At 33.1% G+C, this 20,677-nt stretch overlaps 1 protein-coding gene across 1 annotated transcript; it reads right to left on the bottom strand.

The window, feature by feature from the left end:
- Positions 1-12,367: 12,367 nt before the first annotated feature.
- LOC126892168 (uncharacterized) lies at positions 12,368-19,662 on the bottom strand. Its single transcript, XM_050661640.1, has 2 exons — positions 16,640-19,662; positions 12,368-12,371 (listed from the first exon to the last, which is right to left on the bottom strand). The coding sequence occupies exons 1-2, from the start codon at positions 19,660-19,662 to the stop codon at positions 12,368-12,370; spliced, it is 3,027 nt and encodes a 1,008-aa protein (XP_050517597.1).
- Positions 19,663-20,677: the final 1,015 nt, after the last annotated feature.

The following is a 20,677-nucleotide window of genomic DNA, read 5'->3' on the forward strand; positions in this document are numbered from 1 at the left end:
CTATTTGGTTTACCCATTTCCCCCTTTAAAAATTGGTTGGCGCTCTTTTATTATCCTCTTTGATTATCATTTTATTATCCTTTTTTATTATCTTCTATTTACTATATCTCTTTTCATTTAAATCAACATACTGAACGTACCCTGTATACATTCTTACTCCGTAAATATCTGTCTCAATTCGGAACATGCCCGCCACCTATGTCGCACTGTCATGAAAGTGTCACTTCATACTTCATCCCTACCAGAAGACACAAACTGGAAGGGAAAAATTAATCCTTAAAAAGGCATGTAATTCCAAAATTAAATCATTTTCGTTCCATCAAATCATCTCTTGGGGTAAGAATAACATTATATTATAATCATATTTCTTCATCTAACAGTTTTTATATTGTTTTTTTTTTGTCTAACTTTCAAATGTTCAACCATGTGTTTGATTTATATATTTCTTTTCATCTATTAATATGCACGTTTAGTTATCAAAATTTTAACTATTCTCCTCATCTTAATTCTATGTAATTTAACCTTGCCAATTACTATTTCTGAATACTATTTGGCAAAGGTACAATTTGGTTTTCTTCTTGATTGTTGATATGTGTTTTACTGTTACAGTTTTTGGAATAAAATCTACTTTCTCCTTTCGGGAGCATGAAGCCCATCGCCGGCGATGCACCAGATGGCTGACAACCTAACCATCTTTAGACAGACAACAGCACCCAACATCATAGACATCACCAAGACCGTAGCTGCAGCGACCTAGGGCCATAACACCTGCCCAGGTCTACAAGTCGACAGCAGTACCATACGACATCAAGAAGATACCATCAGCTACCAAAAGCCATAAGTATAATCCAGAATTGTTAGTTTTTGGCAAGAATTTGAATACATTTGTTAATGCAATTTACTAAGTCCTTTTATTTATTATATCTTTATGAACAATAAACATGATTAGTTAAAATTATTGTTTTGTTTGCTTCCATTCCAATTTTCATAGTTCTTATCTAAGGTTAGGACAAGACGAACACACACCTGAGTGACTGAGCTAAGCTAAGGGTGTGACGATGGCTATCTTGGTTAGTTGAGGTAATATTTTCGAATATTGTTTCAATTAGCTGGGGTAGTCCATCGCTTATTTCGTTACAAGTTATACAATTAACAATAATAAGTTTACGAGCTAAATATGTACTAATAATACTTTAACAACATTATAATTAGATAACAAATATTAGAGTAAGAATAGGTAGGTACTTGTAACCTCCAGAACTAACAAAAAAAAAAAATTAAATAAATACTCTATTTAAATTATTTTTAAACATATTCAGAGATATATCAAAAATTTCAATGTGTTTGTCATTTATAAGTTTACAGTAACGATCTATAGGTGAATTTTGGCCATAACTTGTGCGATGGAAAGGAATATAAAATGTTATAAAATCACCTCTTCGATTTCTAGTTTGTATATCAACATGAATACACTGTAATAGATCACAGCAATCTAAATTTCCATTTATTAAATTATACAAAAATACTAATCCTACTTGATTACGTCTATTTTCTAGTGTATTAAGTTTTAAACTGTTTTCTATTAATGGATAATCGTGATCTACAATAGTTTCACCTAATTTAAATGCATAGGACCTCAAAAATTTGTGTAAATAACGTGGCATGTCTCTAATATCTTGTTTACTATGAATTTTGACTTTTATGATTTTAAGTAACAGTAACAGTGACATTAGCACATTTTGTAGTGTTTATTTTATTTGCATTTATTGTTTATTTGGTTTTATAAAACAATAAAGTTTTATTTATTTATTAATAAAGTTTATTTGGTTTCATATTAATAAAAAATAAATCTAATATTTCAGTTGAATAAAGGACCTAATAAGTTAAATTGTCTGGGGACTTGGGTCCTCAGACAAAGAAGTGTATTATTAATATCGTAGTGTTGATAACTCAATTTGTGAAAAATTTGCATTTGTATCACTGGTTCCCCAAAGGTTTGAGATATTAAAAATATTAATAGTTTTTTTTTTATGTAATTTACTCGATAGTTTTGTATTTCTCAACAATAGGCTACAAAATATTGTAAACAATAGTAACTTTGTTGTTGTGACTTTTTTAATTTATTTATTATTCTATCTTCTTCTTCTTGCAGTACCGTCTCCTATCGGAGGTTGGCTACCACCACAGCAATCTTAACTTTGTTGGCTGCAGCTCTGAACAATTATATTGAACTGCACCCTTATCACTCCCTTAAATTTTGCAACCAGAAAATCCTCCTACGTCCCACATTTCTCTTTCCCGAGTTTTTTCCTTGGAGTATTAGCAGGGAGTACTTTTCCCCTCTCATTATGTGGCCTAGATATTCCAGCTTTCTCGTTTGTATGGTTTTCATGACTTCACATTCCTTCCCCATCTTCAGTAAAACATCCGTTCTATATTTATCTTTATATTTGTAATAGTCTGTATGGTGTTCAAGCTGTTTAATGTTGAGTCCATCAATCTCCTCAATAGTGAAAAGAGATTAAACACTTCAACAAATTAACTTCATAAAATACGTTCAAGGAATAATAGCCTTGTCCTAATTATTACCACTGACACTAACAGGTTGAACCTCATTACAAAATCAAACCAATACAATGATAGCAGCTGGGCAATCAGTTAGCAGCCTCCTGCTGGTTGAATGGAAAATGTGAATTTTGAAGTAAATTGAAGAGTGGAGAATGTGAGTTTTACAGATTACCTGATTTTTTAACATTATCATATATCAAGTAAAATTCTATCCATCCGTTATTTTGACACGTAAACGCTATTTTTTTACTGTATAAGTTTTAACGTATATATGCAATCTTAGAGTTATCAAGTGGTAGAATGCCTGCTTCACGTTAATAGTTGGCAGCTCTCAGTCAAATGTCGTATTTAACAGCAAACTAATTAAATTTGTTTAAATTTTTTTCTGTTTTTGTTTTCTTTCACCCAAGATACATATTTTGAATTTTTTTCCTTGTTTTGTACAATTTGGATTTCAAATTTTTCTAAAGAAATATGGAAGAGATCTTAGAACTTAGAACAGTCAATATTACTTGAAGTTAAATGACGATGATATAGAATACGTGATACTAAATCACATTTTAAATGAGGATAATGTTCAAAATGTACATCCTGTCTTCAATTTCGATACCTTAGAACCTGAGCGAGCCAAACAGTATTTTCGATTTGAAAAACAGGCTTGTAAAGTGCAGCCTTTTCGCCTTTCTTAATAAATCTGTGTTCATATTGTATGTATGAAATAAAAATTTTTTAAATAAAATGTTTTCTACCAAATTTCCATTAACTCCAAATGTCGAAACAGATATGGTCAACCAAAACCAAGCCAAGAAAACAAAGACAAAACACCTGTTAACGTACAGAAATAAAATTTCATCACACAGAACAGATTACATAACAGAACTTACATGTCCGAGTCTTGCCGAATTGGTGCGATTCGCTGCTAACGTTACCGTATTTCAAGCCCGCTATCCGACCTACCGTAACGGAGCCCGTTAACGTTAAAATCATTTCCGTTATTCAATATTCATACTGCGCATGCTCCATTACTAAAATAACGTTACCGTATTCTCCTAGAGTTACTTGATAACTCTCTATTAATTTTGTATTGGATGACAAGTGTATTGTGGCAATTTTGGACTTTAATTGGTACTGTTTTTAGTAAATTTTTATATTTGTAGTAAAACCTCGATATAACGGACTAATTGGGGGACGGGTTGTCCGTTAAAACCGAAAGTCCGTTATATAAAAATAGCTTTAAAATCAATCAAACATTTTTTTGTTGAAAATATGTACTTTATTTAGAAACAGTGTACAAATCTGTAAGTTAAAAAAGGAGTCGGCAACAGGAAAGTAGCAAACAATTATTGTTTGCTACTTTTTCACTTTTCTACTTCATTTAAAAACTTTCTGCAACATACTCGTTTGGTTGCCAAAATTATTCACTGATCCATGGCTTGAATAAGCGATGTATTGTTTGGCCAAAACATACAATTAAAGTTGCCATCTTCTAAATGTCGAATGTTTTCTGGGGGATAAGCAGGAGCGTTGCCTAAAATGTATAAACATTTCACCTCTTTGGGCGGTATTTCCAGTTTCTTCTCTTGAAATTTTCTCACTGTAGCACTGTAGGTACAAATTCTTTAAAATCCAATTTTTGAAAATATCTGTGATAAACCATGCCTTATTAGAGCTATAATATGAAACTGGCAGATGATGCATTATATCTCTGACAACTCTAATATTACGAGGTTTGCCAACAATTATAGCAGTCAATCCATGCGATCCATCGGCGTTAGCACAAAGCAGTGCCAAGATCTTGCTGATTCTTCTTCCAGAATTCGATTTTTCATATTTTTTGCATTCAATTTTTTTATATTTGATCGGATTTTTGTCCGTTATATCCGAAGTCCGTTACATAGAGGTCCGTTCTATCGAGGTTTCACTGTACTTTATATTCATAGAGATTTTCTGTATATTGTTTCATTTGTATTGTTTTCTCTTTACAGGTCTTCTAAAGATGTTGAAGATGTAGTAGGAACTGAAGCTCCTACTAGTTCTAGAAAATGTCTTACTGAAAGGTATGTAATAAGTCTAAACCAACTGTATGAGAGTAAACAGATTTTAAGTTAATTCAAGTTTAAATTTACATTCTACATGTATTACATACTTTTTCAGGCAAATATCATCATTCGGCAGCTCATCAACCCAAACAGCTAGCAGTGGTTTAACTTTGTCTGCCTCAGAAACTGAGGCATTATTAGGACGAGAAAATATTGAAGGGCATGCTGCAGATAAAACTAGGAAGAGGTATTTAATTTTTCAAGAAGCATTCTATTTTTAGTTTGCATTATTATTTTGTAGAATTTAAATTTTTTTCTTTGAATAAGCAATTTTTTTCATTTATAATTTTATTTTCAGGAAGCACTATGTGGGAGATTTTTTCCTTTCAGATTTAAAATCACCAATAAAGAGAAGAAGATATATGGAAGTAGTGAAGGTAAATTTGGCAAAAAAAATAAACATATTAACACCCTAGTAAAATCGAGTCAAAGATGGAAAAGACGAGCAACGACATTAAACTCATTGGTGAAGACATTAAAAGAAAAACTCTTTGTTTCAGAAAATGCTGAACCTGTGTTATTGGTAAGTTTTCTTTCTCATACAGGTATTCAATAAACGAATTAAAGAAGTAAATTAAATTAGATATAAACTTTTATTTTTGTAATTTTTTTTATTTATTTACAATTTGCTTCAACCACAAAGGGTTATTAGCATTGAACTGTATTTACATCAAATTACAAAGTTAATATTAAATTTGGTTAATCAGTCCTATGGCATGTACAAAATTAAAAGTCTTAGATGAATTATTTTCACTTAAACACTGTTAGTTCACTATCACCCACATAACACATCAGAGGAGGTTTCTTCTTTTATAAAATTATTAGTGATCTTCGTATGTCCAAGTCGCAGCCTGAATTAGATTACTTGGTCTCTTCCTAAGTAGGACTTTTCGACTGCAACACATTTTGTTTGATGGTTCAATGTAGAATTTGAATTATTCCAATTTATTTGCCATTTGTCATGGTTGTTGTTCTATTAAATGTCAACAGAGACGTCACTGCTCAGATCAGTAGGGATGTTGTTAACATACTGTTTTCTAATTTTAGTTTTTAATCTAGTACAGCGACTTGTAATCCGACTTTTAAGATGCTTGGGATAGTGCTGGATGGATTTCAGTTAAAAAATTGAGTAGTCCCTCGATATCTTCTGTATACGTTTTCGCAATGCTGAGAGGACCGGCAGAACCGGTGCGTGTGAATTCTCGAAGAACTCAATTAATTTTGCCTGTGTTACGTATCCGTTATCAGAATTATCTTGAAAGAAAGAACTAGTGCAGTTCATAAGATCTTCTGCTAAATTCTTATTATCTTCAGGGGCAGTTTTTGGTTTCTTAGATTTACGCAGAGGTTCTTTAAATGGGTTCTGGTCTACTGTTGCCAGAGGAGTCGTTATCTCTGATACCGTTTGTTAGGACGATTGAGTGTCAGAGGATGATGGAGGTTGATTTTGACTGAGATTATTAATTTCAATGTAATCTGGCTGGATAGGTGTTTGTGTGTGATTTGAACGTAATGAAGAAATATTGGTTGTTTCTTTCGATTGTGGATTGTAGTGGAGATTGTGAAGAATGGTAATTGGTTGAATATCTGTTACATTGGGGTGACAATATTGGATACAATTTGCTTGAGAAGCAGGCATTGAATTTTCAATAGATATTTATGTGTTTGTATTATTTGTGCACTGAGAGGCTAGATGACCTTGTTGTTTGTAAATGTAGCATGATTGTTTTTCAAGTGAAATTCAGTAATTTATTTGTTCATAATTAATTACTATAGACAGGAATTTTTCTAGATTTTTAGGAGCAATGTAAGAATAACGACGGAAACTCAAGACATGCTTAAATAAAGAGTTTGTTGTTCCTATTCTTAGAAAATTCATTGGAGTTATTTGATGAACGCCAATGTTTTGTAGCGCAGTCTCTATAATACTGTGTGGTATTGTTGGACAGACATTAGAAATTATCAGTCTTTCGCTTGGTGTGACTAACTTCCTAGCTTGGATACGTTCCTGATTAATTACTATTTTTCCATTATCTGTTCCTAAAAATTCTGCGACTGTTTCTTCAGTAGTAAAATAAATGCAAATACGATCATGTACAATCCTGGAAATGACGAAAATTTTATTAGGATCGATTTTAGTGGCTATGGCATTTAAAAAATAATCTTCAATTTTAGTATTTGGAAGTGAATTGAACAAAATGGCTTGTTTATTGCTTAGGATTTTTTTGTTATTGGTTCACCGCAGCAGAATATAATTTTGATGTATTTGATGGAGGAGTAACATGTTGACCATTATGAAGTCCAGAAGTTTCTTCCCCTGGATTTTGCTGTATATTGGGTCTATGTTACCTGATTACGGCCCTGGTACTTAAACAGGTTCATTAGTATAATTAAGCAGATTAATTACCTTTGTACTGATATTTATGGCCGTTGTTTGCTGTTTTGTTGGTTAGGTAATAATAAAAGGCCTGACTTACAGTCTGATCTCAAAATTGGATTGAACACTATGTAATACACTATTACACCAAATTTGATAATTTTCTAGTAAGTAAAAACAACTAAATTTTGATAAAAACTACGAGATGATCGGAACATTGTTTACTCTTTAAGGAACCAGTATTCAAACTCCTCTATTTTTGTAATTATATCTGGATTTTTTTTGTTTTAGGAATCTTTACCGGAATCAGCCAAAGCGTTGTTTCAGCGGTTTTTAAAAGGTGCCAAATGTGCCAAATATTCTCCAGAATTAAGGACTTTTGCACTGACCTTGAACTTTTATTCACCGAAAGCCTATGATTATGTTAGAAGAGCGTTTAATAATTCATTACCGCACCCATCAACAATCACGAAATGGTACCAAACTGTTGATGGTGGACCAGGGTTTTCAACAGAAGGTTTTAATGCTTTGAAAAATAAAGTAGAAGAAGCAGGAATGCACAATAAGACACTTGTGTGCAATTTAGTGCTGGACGAAATGTCTATTCGTAAGCAAGTGGAATGGGATGGAAAGAAATTTACTGGCTACGTTGATTTTGGCACAGATATAGAATCTGATAGTGTACCTGAAGCGAAAGAGGTACTGGTATTTATGTTAGTAGCGTTAAATGATAATTTTAAAGTTCCAATTGCACATTTTTTAATTGACAGTTTTTCTGGATCAGAAAAAGCATCTTTAGTAAATTTATGCTTAAATTTTATTTAGGTATGAGTCAGGCATAAAAGTCTACTCATTAACTTTTGATGGTGCTGCCAACAATTTATCAATGGCTAGAGCTTTAGGTGCTAAAATAAGTTTAGCGAATATTGAGCCTTTTTTTTTACATCCAAAAACTCAGGAGAAAGTTTTTATATTTTTAGATGCATGCCACATGATCAAATTGGTACGTAATTGTATGGCTACATTTGTTTTAAGAAATGGAAAAAATGAAAAAATTGAATGGCAATATTTAAAAAATCTTGTTGACTTGCAATATGACGAGAAACTACATTCTGCCAATAAATTGAGGTATAGGCATTTGAGATGGGGGCGGGAAAAAATGAAGGTGAACTTAGCTGTTCAAACGCTAAGTAAAAGTGTGGCAGACGCTTTGACATATTGCGACAAAGAAAACTTTGCCCAATTTAAAGATTCAAAAGCGACTTCGGAATTCATCATGATTTTTAATAATTTATTTGATATATTTAATAGCAGGACCTATTATTCTAAATACTCATTTAAAAATTCTTTAAATGTTAATAATGAGGAGGAAACTTTTGAATATTTAAATATGGCTGAAATATATATACGGAATTTAAAAATAAATGATATTAGTATCATATCTTCTAAAAGAAAAGTTGGTTTTTTGGGTTTCATTTCGAATATTGCTAGTTTTAAAGGATTATTTCATCTTTTGGTTAAAGAAAAAAAATATTTAAAATTCTTACTTTCTTACAAACTGTCGCAAGACCATTTAGAATTATTTTTTGGGGCAGTAAGAGGTAAAGGGGGTTACAACAATAATCCATCTGCCCGACAATTTGAGGCAGCATTTAAAAGATTACTTATTCATACCGAAATATCAGGACCCAATACAGGGAATGTAAAAAACATAAGCAATGTTGGCATTTTGACCGCAACATCTGCACGTCCCATTACTAGTTTAGACAATGTGGTGGAAAATTTAGAAGATTTTACACAAAAGAATATAATTTTTCATGAGCATGACTATTTTCAAAGGGATATTTTAAATTTAAGTTTTTATGTAGAAGATGTAATCGAATATATTTCTGGCTATATAGTTAAAAATTTAAAAAAAACCATTACATGTACTAAATGCTTAATAATATTAGAAAAAGAGCAAACCGTTTCAAAATTACAGCTAATAAAACAATATAAAAAATTAACTAATGCTTCTAATCTAGTCATAAAAATATGCAAGGAGGCGGAGAAAATTTTTAGACTACATCTAAACAAAATTGAAAGTAGTTCAAAAAATATATTAATTAAATTAATAAATGCCACGATGAGTAATTTGCCTCGTGACATCATGGATAATTTTGGTGATCATATTTATGACAGTGAAGTACTTAACAATCATTGCATTCAGTTATTAAATTTAATTTTAAAGAAGTATTTCACGCCAAGGCTTCATCATGAAGCCAAAAAAAAAATAGATATCAATAGAAAGAATCGTGTTAGAAGTATGCTAACTAAAACGATAATTTTCAGGCACGAATAAGGCAAGAAAAAAGTCGCAAAGTGAATGTGAATATGAAATGGAATATATAAAATGATGGAGGGCAACTGTATATACGTATTTCGACCTTGTTGGCACATCTTCAGTACAGTGTAGCCAAGTTAGAAAGGGAGTATGTTAATTTGGAAAATGATCACTACCTTGGCTACACTGTACTGAAGATGGACGTACATACGTACAGTAGGAAAAATGAAAGAATACCCATGCGTCATCGATGATATGCATACGAATCAAATCAAAAATTTTTACTCAAAACAACGTCTAAACTAAGTTAATACTGTAAAAAAAAACGGATGTGACTACTACCCCACCGTACGATTTTTCGCTACGTAAATGTGTCAAAAATGTTTGTGATGTTATTCTTTTTCTGATAATACCTATATATTTATTGGTAATAAATGTTACTTTTACTACCGTAATTAATTCTTTAATGTAGATTAATAATACAAAAATAATGAGTAAGCAAATATAGTATTATGAATTTCTCCATGTTAAAGTTGCCGGACATAAATAGTAACAGGAATTTAAAAAATGTCGTTTATGTCAGCTGCATTAAGTGACTTAAATGAAAGTAAACTTAATGAATTCAGATCATTTTGGTATCCAGATATTATCTGCAAATAAATGTACATTCGTAAAAATATACTAATCTGTAATTTTATACACTATGATTGACAAGTCAGAGTAATATGTACACGTTTGGCAAACTCATAGACAGAAGTTAACCATATTGACAGACGATTACTTACAAATTTTATTGACTTATTTTAATTAAATAAATACTTACCAAACCAAAAATAAAATATAATATCAAAATAGCTTTTAAAAGAACTGAGTTTATTCAAGTAAATACGACTGATTATTAAAATTTATAAACTCTACCGAACCTAACCCAGTTTCACTGTCAAAGTGACAGAAATTGAATCTGTCAGGTTATAGTTGACCAGCATGATTACTCGAATAGTAGTTTATACAATCATTATCTCTACTGATGTTGAATGTTTTTCTAAGAATGACATTAGAAGTACAGAAATAATCAAGTGTGAGTTTAAATTTTCTACTAAATTATTATAACTACGTTGAACAATTGTATCGCCGTCTCATTCTGTCAATTATAAATATGTAACTACGTATGTCTTGGATAACGTTTTTGCTTTGTAGACAACACTTAATAATCTATCTCTCCCGTTTGTTATTTATAGAAAAAGACAGCAAATCCAAAATATGTGCTTGATATCGTTCACGGGTATTCTTTCATTTTTCCGACTGTATATACAGTTGCCCTCCTTCATTTTATATATTCACTTTCATTATTCACATTCACTTTGCTAGTTTTTGCCATTAATTTTCCTTATCTATATTTATATTTGTACTTGCTTATTCAACATCGTTTATGATATGTAGGTATATATATTCTCGAGATATATCACATCAACAAAAATAAAAAAACTTTAAATTATAAAACAGACACAGCAGATATTCCAATATATTGAATAATAGTATATTATGCAACGAGCATTTCATGATGGTCATTATGAAGCGAGTATAAGGGTTACGAAACGAGCCCTATGCGGCGAGTTTCGTATAGAGTACGAGCTTCATAATGATAATTAAATGCAAGTTGTATACACTATTTTTTCTATGATCATGCACAACAAAAAATATATTCAAATTTATTAATTTTGTAACGCAAACAAATTAAGTAGTTTGTCAGTTTGACGGTTTGTTTACATATTGAGAACTGACAAAGCGTACGTATTTGACTCGCCATTGGTCACTGCGCGTGTACCACCTTTATCGCGAATGCCATATCGCGATTCTATTGGTTAAAAATCTGTATCTTAATGAAAATCTGTATCATAATGAAGTTCATTATGATACAGGTAGTGACATCATAATTTATATATTATAGTATGAGAATAGAAAAAATCTATTAATACTCAATAAGCTACACAAGTATAGACCACATACCTACCTGATATTTCCAACATTTGTATGTTTTTTTTATTTAAATATTCATTTAATTGATTTTGTTTTGCCGGCTATAAACATTTGAAAAATTTATTCTGGTAAATTATAATATGTGATTAAAAAATGTTTAATAAACAACATATCAAAAAGTTCTACTCGAGAAGTGGGTGCTTATTTTTTTATTAAATAAATGAACTGCGGAATTAGTTGTTTTTTAAATAATTCCGAAAATATAAATCTTGGGAAAAAACTGACTTGACCATTGAAAAATTTTACAAAAAAACCTTATATAAAGATTTTTCTAAAATTAAATCTATAGCTCCTATAATTTTTTGTTTATAACGCTTATAAAGTCACCCTTCTCACAAAAATTGACGCACTTTAAAGTAGCGTTCGGCAAAGTGCACGGCTGAGTTATTTTAATATAATTCTTTAACTAATGGATCAAATGAAATTTTATAAATTGAGCATGAAAGAAGAACAATTAAGCTATCTTATGGTTGTAATAAAATGAAATAAAATATATGTGCATAAGTACAGTGAGGGCAGAAAGTAAGACTTACATGAATTTTGTTTAAAAATTATTTAAAAATGTGTAACTAATAAAATTTTACCTATAAAACTCAAATTTGCACAACTTGCCTTTGAAACATCTTACTAAACGATGTTTCATTCATAAAAATCTCAAAAATTTAATTCAAATAATAGGACGTCTCAAAAAACGTAATTTTTGAAAACTTCGTAATTTTACAGAAATACTACCACTTTAAGACGATATTACTCAAGTTTGAACAGATTTATAACAATTTTATAGTGTTTTTTTATAGCTTAGGATGTAATCTTTAAAATGCACTAAATTATTTTATTTTAGAAATGAAATAAACAATTTCTTTTTGAGAAAATTAAGAAAGATAAAAAATGTAATACAAAAACCGAAAATTACCTGCTAAAGAAATGTTTATACAACGTGATCAAAACTTTTTACTGTAAAACTTACCTAAAATAAATTTAATAATAAGCTACAACAATAATAAATGTTCAACAAAAAAAATTGGTACCTACTGATAACTTTTTTATTTTCAGTAGTACAGTAACACCTCGATATAACGGACCTCTATTTAACGGACTTCGGATATAACACACAAGAAAATCCGGTCAAATGTGAAAAAAATTAAAAACGTCTCTGTATTTTAAAAAGAAATTCAATAAGCTTTTTATTATAGCATAATTCAGACACATTTTTAATTATAAAAAAACCGTAAAAACATCAAAAGTGCAAATAGAACTTAAAAAAAGTTTGTTGATTTATTTTAAACCTATTTTTATATAACAGACTTTCGCCTTTAACGGACACCCTGTCCCCCCAATTAGTCCGTTATATCGAGGTTTTACTGTACGAAAAAAAGTTATTCTTTATAAAATACTCTGCATTGTATAGAATCCATGAGATATCAAATTTTATTAATTTTATACGACGTATGTCAGAAAATATGTATTTTGCTCAAGAGTAAAGTATCTTTATATTTCACAATATCGAAAATTGTTATAAAGAAAAGTTGTTTGGAGTTAAAAACTATGTTTCAATATTCAATTAGATCCTTTTAATTAAAATATTGTGAACTGTAAAGGCACTCTCAAGGAAAATTCATATTTTTTGACATACCTTGTATAAAATTTTAAAAAATTTGATAGCTGATGGTTGCATCTTTGATTTTAGATCAGGTAGAGCATTTTATGAAAAATAACTGTTTTTCGTAATATTGATAATAAAATAGTTATCATAATTGTAATGTAATGATGATGGGTATCCCGTAATTTGAGAAAAAATTGAAAAAAAAATTTCAATTAGAAGGATAAAATTTGTATATTAAAACATAGTTTTTAATTCCAGATAACTTATTAACATTTTTTAATATTCTGGAATATAAAGGTACTTTACTCTTTAACGAAATTCACATTTTTGACATATCTCGTATAAAACTGATAAAATTTGATATCTGATTGTTGAGTGTTAGATTTTAGACTATGCAGAGCATTTTATGGAGAATCACTTTTTTTCGTAAAATTGATAATAAAAAAGTTTCCCATATGGTTCCTAGCTACGCAGACATACTGTATAAGAATTTTTACATTGTAATGCCATATTCGGATTTAGCATAATCAAAAACAAGATAGAAACATATTTGATCAAAGTAAAATGATGAATTCAAAGATATTTTTAAAATTATTTATACAAAACAATTGTTATTGTTTAAACAATTAGCGGCAACATTTGTGAGTAGAACTTTTTACTTTATCATGTTATATAAACTATCAACAAAAGTTTGTAGAAAAATATAAGCTTGTTTGAATTATTTCGAAACAATGTATGTTGTCGTTCTATCTGGACTCCCCTATATAGGAAATAAATAATACATTAATTAATACTCGCATTAAATAAAAAAGTATAGATTAAAATATTTCCTCTTTGTTTACATAAATCACGAAACCTAACAAGACTTTTTATTTCTGCAATTTACTATTTTATTTCCACTTACTTAATAGGAAATTGTCCCCAAAATACAAAACATTAATGAATTAAACAAATCTCTTCTAATAATTTAATTTTATCTGACTCATTCATATTGAAAATTCAGACATTATGCATTTTAAAGTATTATGAAATTATATTGCCACTATTTATGAGTTTTGTTCCTGGGGCGACTTTATTGGAAGAGAGTCATTCCATTATGCCGAATCAACTTTAACTTTAGAATATTCGTCAGAAAATCATAGCATGTGATTTATGTTTAAAAAGACACAACCACATGCAGTGATGACAGTAAAATTGGCCTTTTTTTATTTTTTTCATTTCTTAATTCAAATTAGGATCTTGAAAACAATCGAGGTAGCCCAATATATTTACATATTGTATCTGTACATAAGATATTAGAGTAAAGCTTTGAAATGTTGTGTTGGCAGCAAGTTCCTGTCTTTTGTAAGAACTGGCGTCAGTTAATGCATGGCGTATTTTTAGTAACATGTAAAATTAAGCCTCATATAAAATAAAGAATTATTAACATATATATTTCCTGAAACATTGTTTGAAGAACCTAACACAAGGGTGTTTAAATGTAGTTTTTAAGTTAGTATCGTTGAAATTACAACCTAACCGTTTCGTTATTGACAAATTCACTGGAGTACCATCAAAATTTAAACTTACAACCTTATTACCCACGTTGGGACACTTCTGAAGACAGTCCATAAACAGTCATTTAACACAATTTAATAATAAAACCAGCGCTTCTTCCGCCAATATTTGTTCAGTTGATCTTGTGCCAAGATAGGCTCATAGGATATGTGCTCCTACCCAAGTAGCAATTTGTCGACGCGACAACGTTGTCTACTGCGTGGCAACGTTTTTGTGGGGGCCTCTAAAGATTTACCCAATCTAAACAAACCCCCGAGATTCGAGTTTAAATAAAAGACTTTGTACTTTTACTTTCTATAATCAGCTTTAAGATAACAGCTTGCAAAATTATTGAATGACGAAAAATTAACCGTATATCTCTAAAATGGATAAGTTCTAACACACCGCGTATAATTAAAATGTTAGTAAATACCATAATCCGGAGTGTCAAACGTGCATTACAGTATTTCTTGTCGAACCTATTATTACCACTACACGATATCTTAAAAAGGTTCCCGATTTTCCGGAAACGTTCTTTGAATGCTAAAATGTGTTTTTTATTACGCGGCTCGGAAAATCTCGATCGCCCGTATCTTGACTTATCAATTCACATTTCAACACTGAAAACTATTTACGACGCTCTCATTCTGAAATTCTTGTTACGAACATATATGTGTCAAAGATCTGCAAACTTAGCATGACGTGATTTCTTCGAAGTAGATAAATATTATCAAAACAAAACGTATATGTCTGAGCAGAAGAATGTGTCTATTCAGGGTTTTTGAAACTCCTAACATTATAACGATTTTTGAATACAGGGTGGTGCTTTAAACCAGACAACAATTAATTAAATATTTAAATGGCTCGAACATTCTCCCACCTGAGACATCTCTTTTGTTACACAAAATGAACATGGCTCACAAAATTAACAGAGACATCAAAATACCATGATCATCAAACAACAGTAACATAACATAAAATACAAAAATAAAAACCGAGTCTACCTCGTATACCGCAGCGGGGTCTTGACTTCACGTCCACTCCGCGTTACACTTATTTTCGCTTCGGGTACTCTGCTCTTAGACACTCCCGGCTCCGCGACACTCTCGGCCATAGCAACTCCCGCACTTTCGCACACATTCTCTGAAGGCGGTCCCTGGCTGTTGCTCGACTCCACACTGATGTCGTCACCTGGCATCTGAACCCAATCTGTTGGGCATCCAATGGGTAGAAACGCTGAGTGGGTCTGAGAAACTGTCCTGTATCTATAGCAATCTTCTCAAAGCCCCCTCGACGAAACGCGTTCTCGGTACCGACAAAGTTAGTCCCATTGTCACTGGCTATAGTCTTCGACCGACCTCGTCTGGCAATAAAGTATTTGGTAAAGTCTACACCCGTCGTCTCGAATGCTATCGCGTCCCGGACACGATCTATTATCAACAGTGTCGCACTCACCCCAAACGACCCGGTATTATGTCTTTTGCAGACGACGCACTTGGAAATCGCGGATTCTATAGCGCGACGACCACCTAAAATCCAATATCGTTCGCGCACGATAGCCATCAGTCCTTGTGTTCCGACATGACACGACTTGACATGTTCGCGAAATAGTAGGCTATTCGATCACTATAAAATGCTTGGCTGGCAAAACTACTGGAAAACGAAAATATTCATCGTCGTTTCTATTACTGATGCGAGACTTCAATCGAATCAAACCACTCTTGTCTTTGAAGGCTCCCATTCCACACAATTTTTTATCGTTTTCGTCCGAAAACGTTTCTTTTTGTACTAGCTTGAGTACCAATGTTTCAGCTTTATCAAGCTCCTCAAGGGTTAACTCTCCCTTTTGTTTGTCGTCCTTATTTCTAGCATTATTGGTAAATCGACAAATCCATGCGCACATGCGCAATGTCTTCAGATACTGAGAAAAGTAATTAAGATGCCAATCAGCTAAGGTCATACCATCTTTCTCACGGTTAACAAGGACCGTAACTAGCTTTTTCTTTTTCTCCTTGTTAATCTCTTCCTCATCACAGCTGTGATTGTCTCGGGGCCAAAATGATGGATCTTCATAAAGCCATTGCGGACCCTCCCACCATTTGGACTCTAGCAACGGTTCAAACAGGCGCTGCGCTTGTGAGACTATGACTCTTTTAGTTATAGGTTTTTCAAGAGGTAGATCCGTATCTTCATCCTCTTGTCGTAGACACAAGGTGTCATCTATCTTGTTCCATTTTATTCCCAAGACTTGGGTCGAGGCATCAATAGTGTCATCGGGGGGTTGGCCTGTATACTCCCACCCTCTGAGATCAAACTTGCCTTCAGCCATTATTATATTCGACTCTTCTACAAAAATTCGCAGCTCCTGTTCATTAGCAACACTAGTAACGCAATTGTCAACGTAAAAACTATGCGACAATTTTAAAATAGTGTCTTCCGAAACATTCAGCAGTTTTGACGCACATCTTGTTAACATCAAGGAAAAATGATGTTCTAGTGAAGCTCCTAATAAAAACGGACTACTGCTAATCCCGAATACCACACGACAGTGGCGGTACACCTTTTCTTTCCCTGCATCATCTATCCAAAGAAAACGAAGAAAATCTCTGTCAGCTTTGTGTATCCCAATCTGTAAAAAGGCTTTGCGAATATCTGAGATTACACCGATTTCTTGTCGTCTGAATCTTAATAAAATAGCAGGAATTAATTCAATCAAGTTAACCCCCTTTTCAAGGCACTGGTTTAAAGAAGGTTTGTCTTTTTCTTTCGCTGAAGCGTCAAAAACTGGTCTGATTTTTGTGGACGCGCTATTAGGCTTAATTACCGGCCTGTGGGGTAAATAATGACCTCGGTTCGGCTGGTCCTCGAACACTTCCTCAATTATATTTTCATCCAGCCATTCTTTAAATATTTGGCCGTAGGCTTCAAGATATCCATCTTTGTTTATCTTCTTCAACGTGGTATCCAGCCGTTTCTTAGCCATCTGGTAGTTACTTGGTAATGCCGGATGTCCTTCTAACCATGGCAGTCTGGTTTCATATCGTCCTGTGGAATCTGTTGCAACAGTCTCAAAGAAAAGTTGCTTTGCTGCTAGCGCTGTTTCTTCCCTTGTCTTCCTTTCAGCCGGATCATTGATACCCAAAGCATCTAACTCCCACAGTTGACTAATCGACGCGTTGCTAATAAAAAGTGAAACCGTTGTCGCGGTGCGATTGTCCTGTTGATCTAAAGGTATCTTTCCCATCAAAGTCCAGCCCAATAAGGTTTCTACAGCTACCAGTCCACATCCTAAAATATGTCTTCTTCCGGTATAGAGTTTTCCTGCAATATCTGCACCTATTAAAACCTCTATAGGAGATGTATCACCGGAATCTGTTATCTCTATATTCAGCCTCTTCAGTTCTTCCATCCAGGGACCATTAAATACGGAAGAAATATCGCTACAAATTACGGGCTGATCTAGTGCTTCAAATGTGCAACTGTAGTTATTATAACTCAAGTTAACGTCATAACAATCATGTTTTTGTGCTAGTTCGCTACCTCCAAATAATCCATGTACAAGGTTAATCTGTCGTTTACATGGATAATCTAATAATCTAGCAGTGGACCTCAGAATATACGTCTTTTGAGATCCGGTATCTATTAAGGCGCGTACAACTCGCGTCTTGCCTAAGTGGTTCATTTTGACGCGCAAAGTTTGCAAAAAAACATTAGTAGTAGCACTATTGGCCAAGGACTGATTTATTTTCGGCACAGCTTGAACATCATTCTCTATCTTATTTTCCTCTTCCTTTTTTGCCTTGCCCATCGAAAATTCTCTGCACATTAGGGGCACATGTGGTTTATGACAAAGTAAGCAACTTAATTGACCACGGCATCTTCGAGATTGGTGTCCAATTTTCAAACAGCGGAAGCAAGCACCTTTCTCTGTCAAAATATTCACTCTTTGGTCGTAAGTCAACTTCTGAGCCTTGAAGCATTGACTGCTTTCGTGTGCATTTTCGCAAAATACACATCTATGATTTGTACTATGGGAATTCACCAAACCCATCGCCGAAGGAAACTGGGGTTCTTCCTCTTCAGGCATCCTCTTTTTCGGACCATTACGTTTAGAATTCCCAGACTTAGTACCTGATACGCCAAAGCCTTCGATCGCTAAAGAAACATGCTGTTCATTGTCGACTTCATTTTTCAAGAATTGCATTAAGCTTTTGAGTCGATTTTCTATGGTGGAAATACCGGCACTATTAATAGACGTTTGTGACCCAACATCTTCCGGAAATCTTTGCCATATCCTTAATAAATCCGCGGGTAGACACGATTCGACCAAAGGAAATAACATAGCCGCGTATTTATCCGATTTAATGCCTAGTGTCTCCAAAGCCCTTAACTGAGTCTCTAACCTATCATACAATAAAGAAATGTCTAATTTATTGCCAGACGAAGTATTATTTATTACCAATTTGAGCAATTCCCGAACATATACCTCGATCTGCAAATCGTCGCGGCCAAAACGCGAAATTAGACAGTCTATAATCTTAGTGTAATTATCTCCAGTCGCGGGAAAACTATCAACTAGTTGCCTTGCCCTACTGCCCGGTACAGTAGCTTGAACTAAATACTCGACTTTATCGCTTAAGTCTATGTCTGAATCATGATGTATTTTTTGAAATTGTGACCAAAAGGGCAACCAGCTTTTAATGTTCCCATCGTACTTCTTGAATTCTAGCATAGGTAATTTGAATTTACGCTTACCTTGTAGGCTCCCTGTGCTCTTACCAGTTGTCCCAGAGGCCACCTCATCCTCCACGGACGCAGCTATCCTTGGTTGAACCCGTTCCTCGAACTGTGTACTCAGGTCCGCAAACTTTCTGATGTAGCTGTCACTGTCTTCTATTTCCTTCAACAGGTCTTGTTCACTGGCATCCTCGTTTAACAGGAGATCATAAATTTCTTCATCTATTCTCCTTAGATCATCCATTTTCTGTCGTAATAGATCTAAGGATATTTTGATCTGTCGTACCTCACCTTTTTGGTCTTTTAATAAGTCCTCTAACTCTTTTGCTGCTTTGCTGAAAGTGGTACGAAGCACTTTGCGATGCTTTTCCTTAATATCCATTTTCACTGCAAACTAAACACACACGCTTACCGAAAAAACTAGAAGCGAAACGTGATAGAGTTCAGCGATCCTCGATACGCTTTTTCGTCACACCTCGTATGCACACACGATTAACTTTAACTTAAAGCCGTCCTGTCCACACGGTCGCCACAAAATGTGGGGGCCTCTAAAGATTTACCCAATCTAAACAAACCCCCGAGATTCGAGTTTAAATAAAAGACTTTGTACTTTTACTTTCTATAATCAGCTTTAAGATAACAGCTTGCAAAATTATTGAATGACGAAAAATTAACCGTATATCTCTAAAATGGATAAGTTCTAACACACCGCGTATAATTAAAATGTTAGTAAATACCATAATCCGGAGTGTCAAACGTGCATTACAGTATTTCTTGTCGAACCTATTATTACCACTACACGATATCTTAAAAAGGTTCCCGATTTTCCGGAAACGTTCTTTGAATGCTAAAATGTGTTTTTTATTACGCGGCTCGGAAAATCTCGATCGCCCGTATCTTGACTTATCAATTCACATTTCAACACTGAAAACTATTTACGACGCTCTCATTCTGAAATTCTTGTTACGAACATATATGTGTCAAAGATCTGCAAACTTAGCATGACGTGATTTCTTCGAAGTAGATAAATATTATCAAAACAAAACGTATATGTCTGAGCAGAAGAATGTGTCTATTCAGGGTTTTTGAAACTCCTAACATTATAACGATTTTTGAATACAGGGTGGTGCTTTAAACCAGACAACAATTAATTAAATATTTAAATGGCTCGAACAGTTTTCTTACAACGTTGTTATTGCCTAAAAGACGACCCTATTCTGCACTGATTTGGTGGACGATTTTTGAGTTGTCTTGACGTTGCCTAGGCAACCTCCTGTTTAAGCAATATCGTTTCGTAACCGTTGCATAAGACAACTGAAGCGACTATAAAAAGCACCTGCGCGTGCAATGGTTGCTCAAGGAGTCAGACTAGTTATGTTTTTTTACCTATATTTTTA

The sequence above is a fragment of the Diabrotica virgifera genome, chromosome 1 (assembly GCF_917563875.1).
Source record: "Diabrotica virgifera virgifera chromosome 1, PGI_DIABVI_V3a".
Lineage (NCBI taxonomy): Eukaryota > Metazoa > Arthropoda > Insecta > Coleoptera > Chrysomelidae > Diabrotica > Diabrotica virgifera.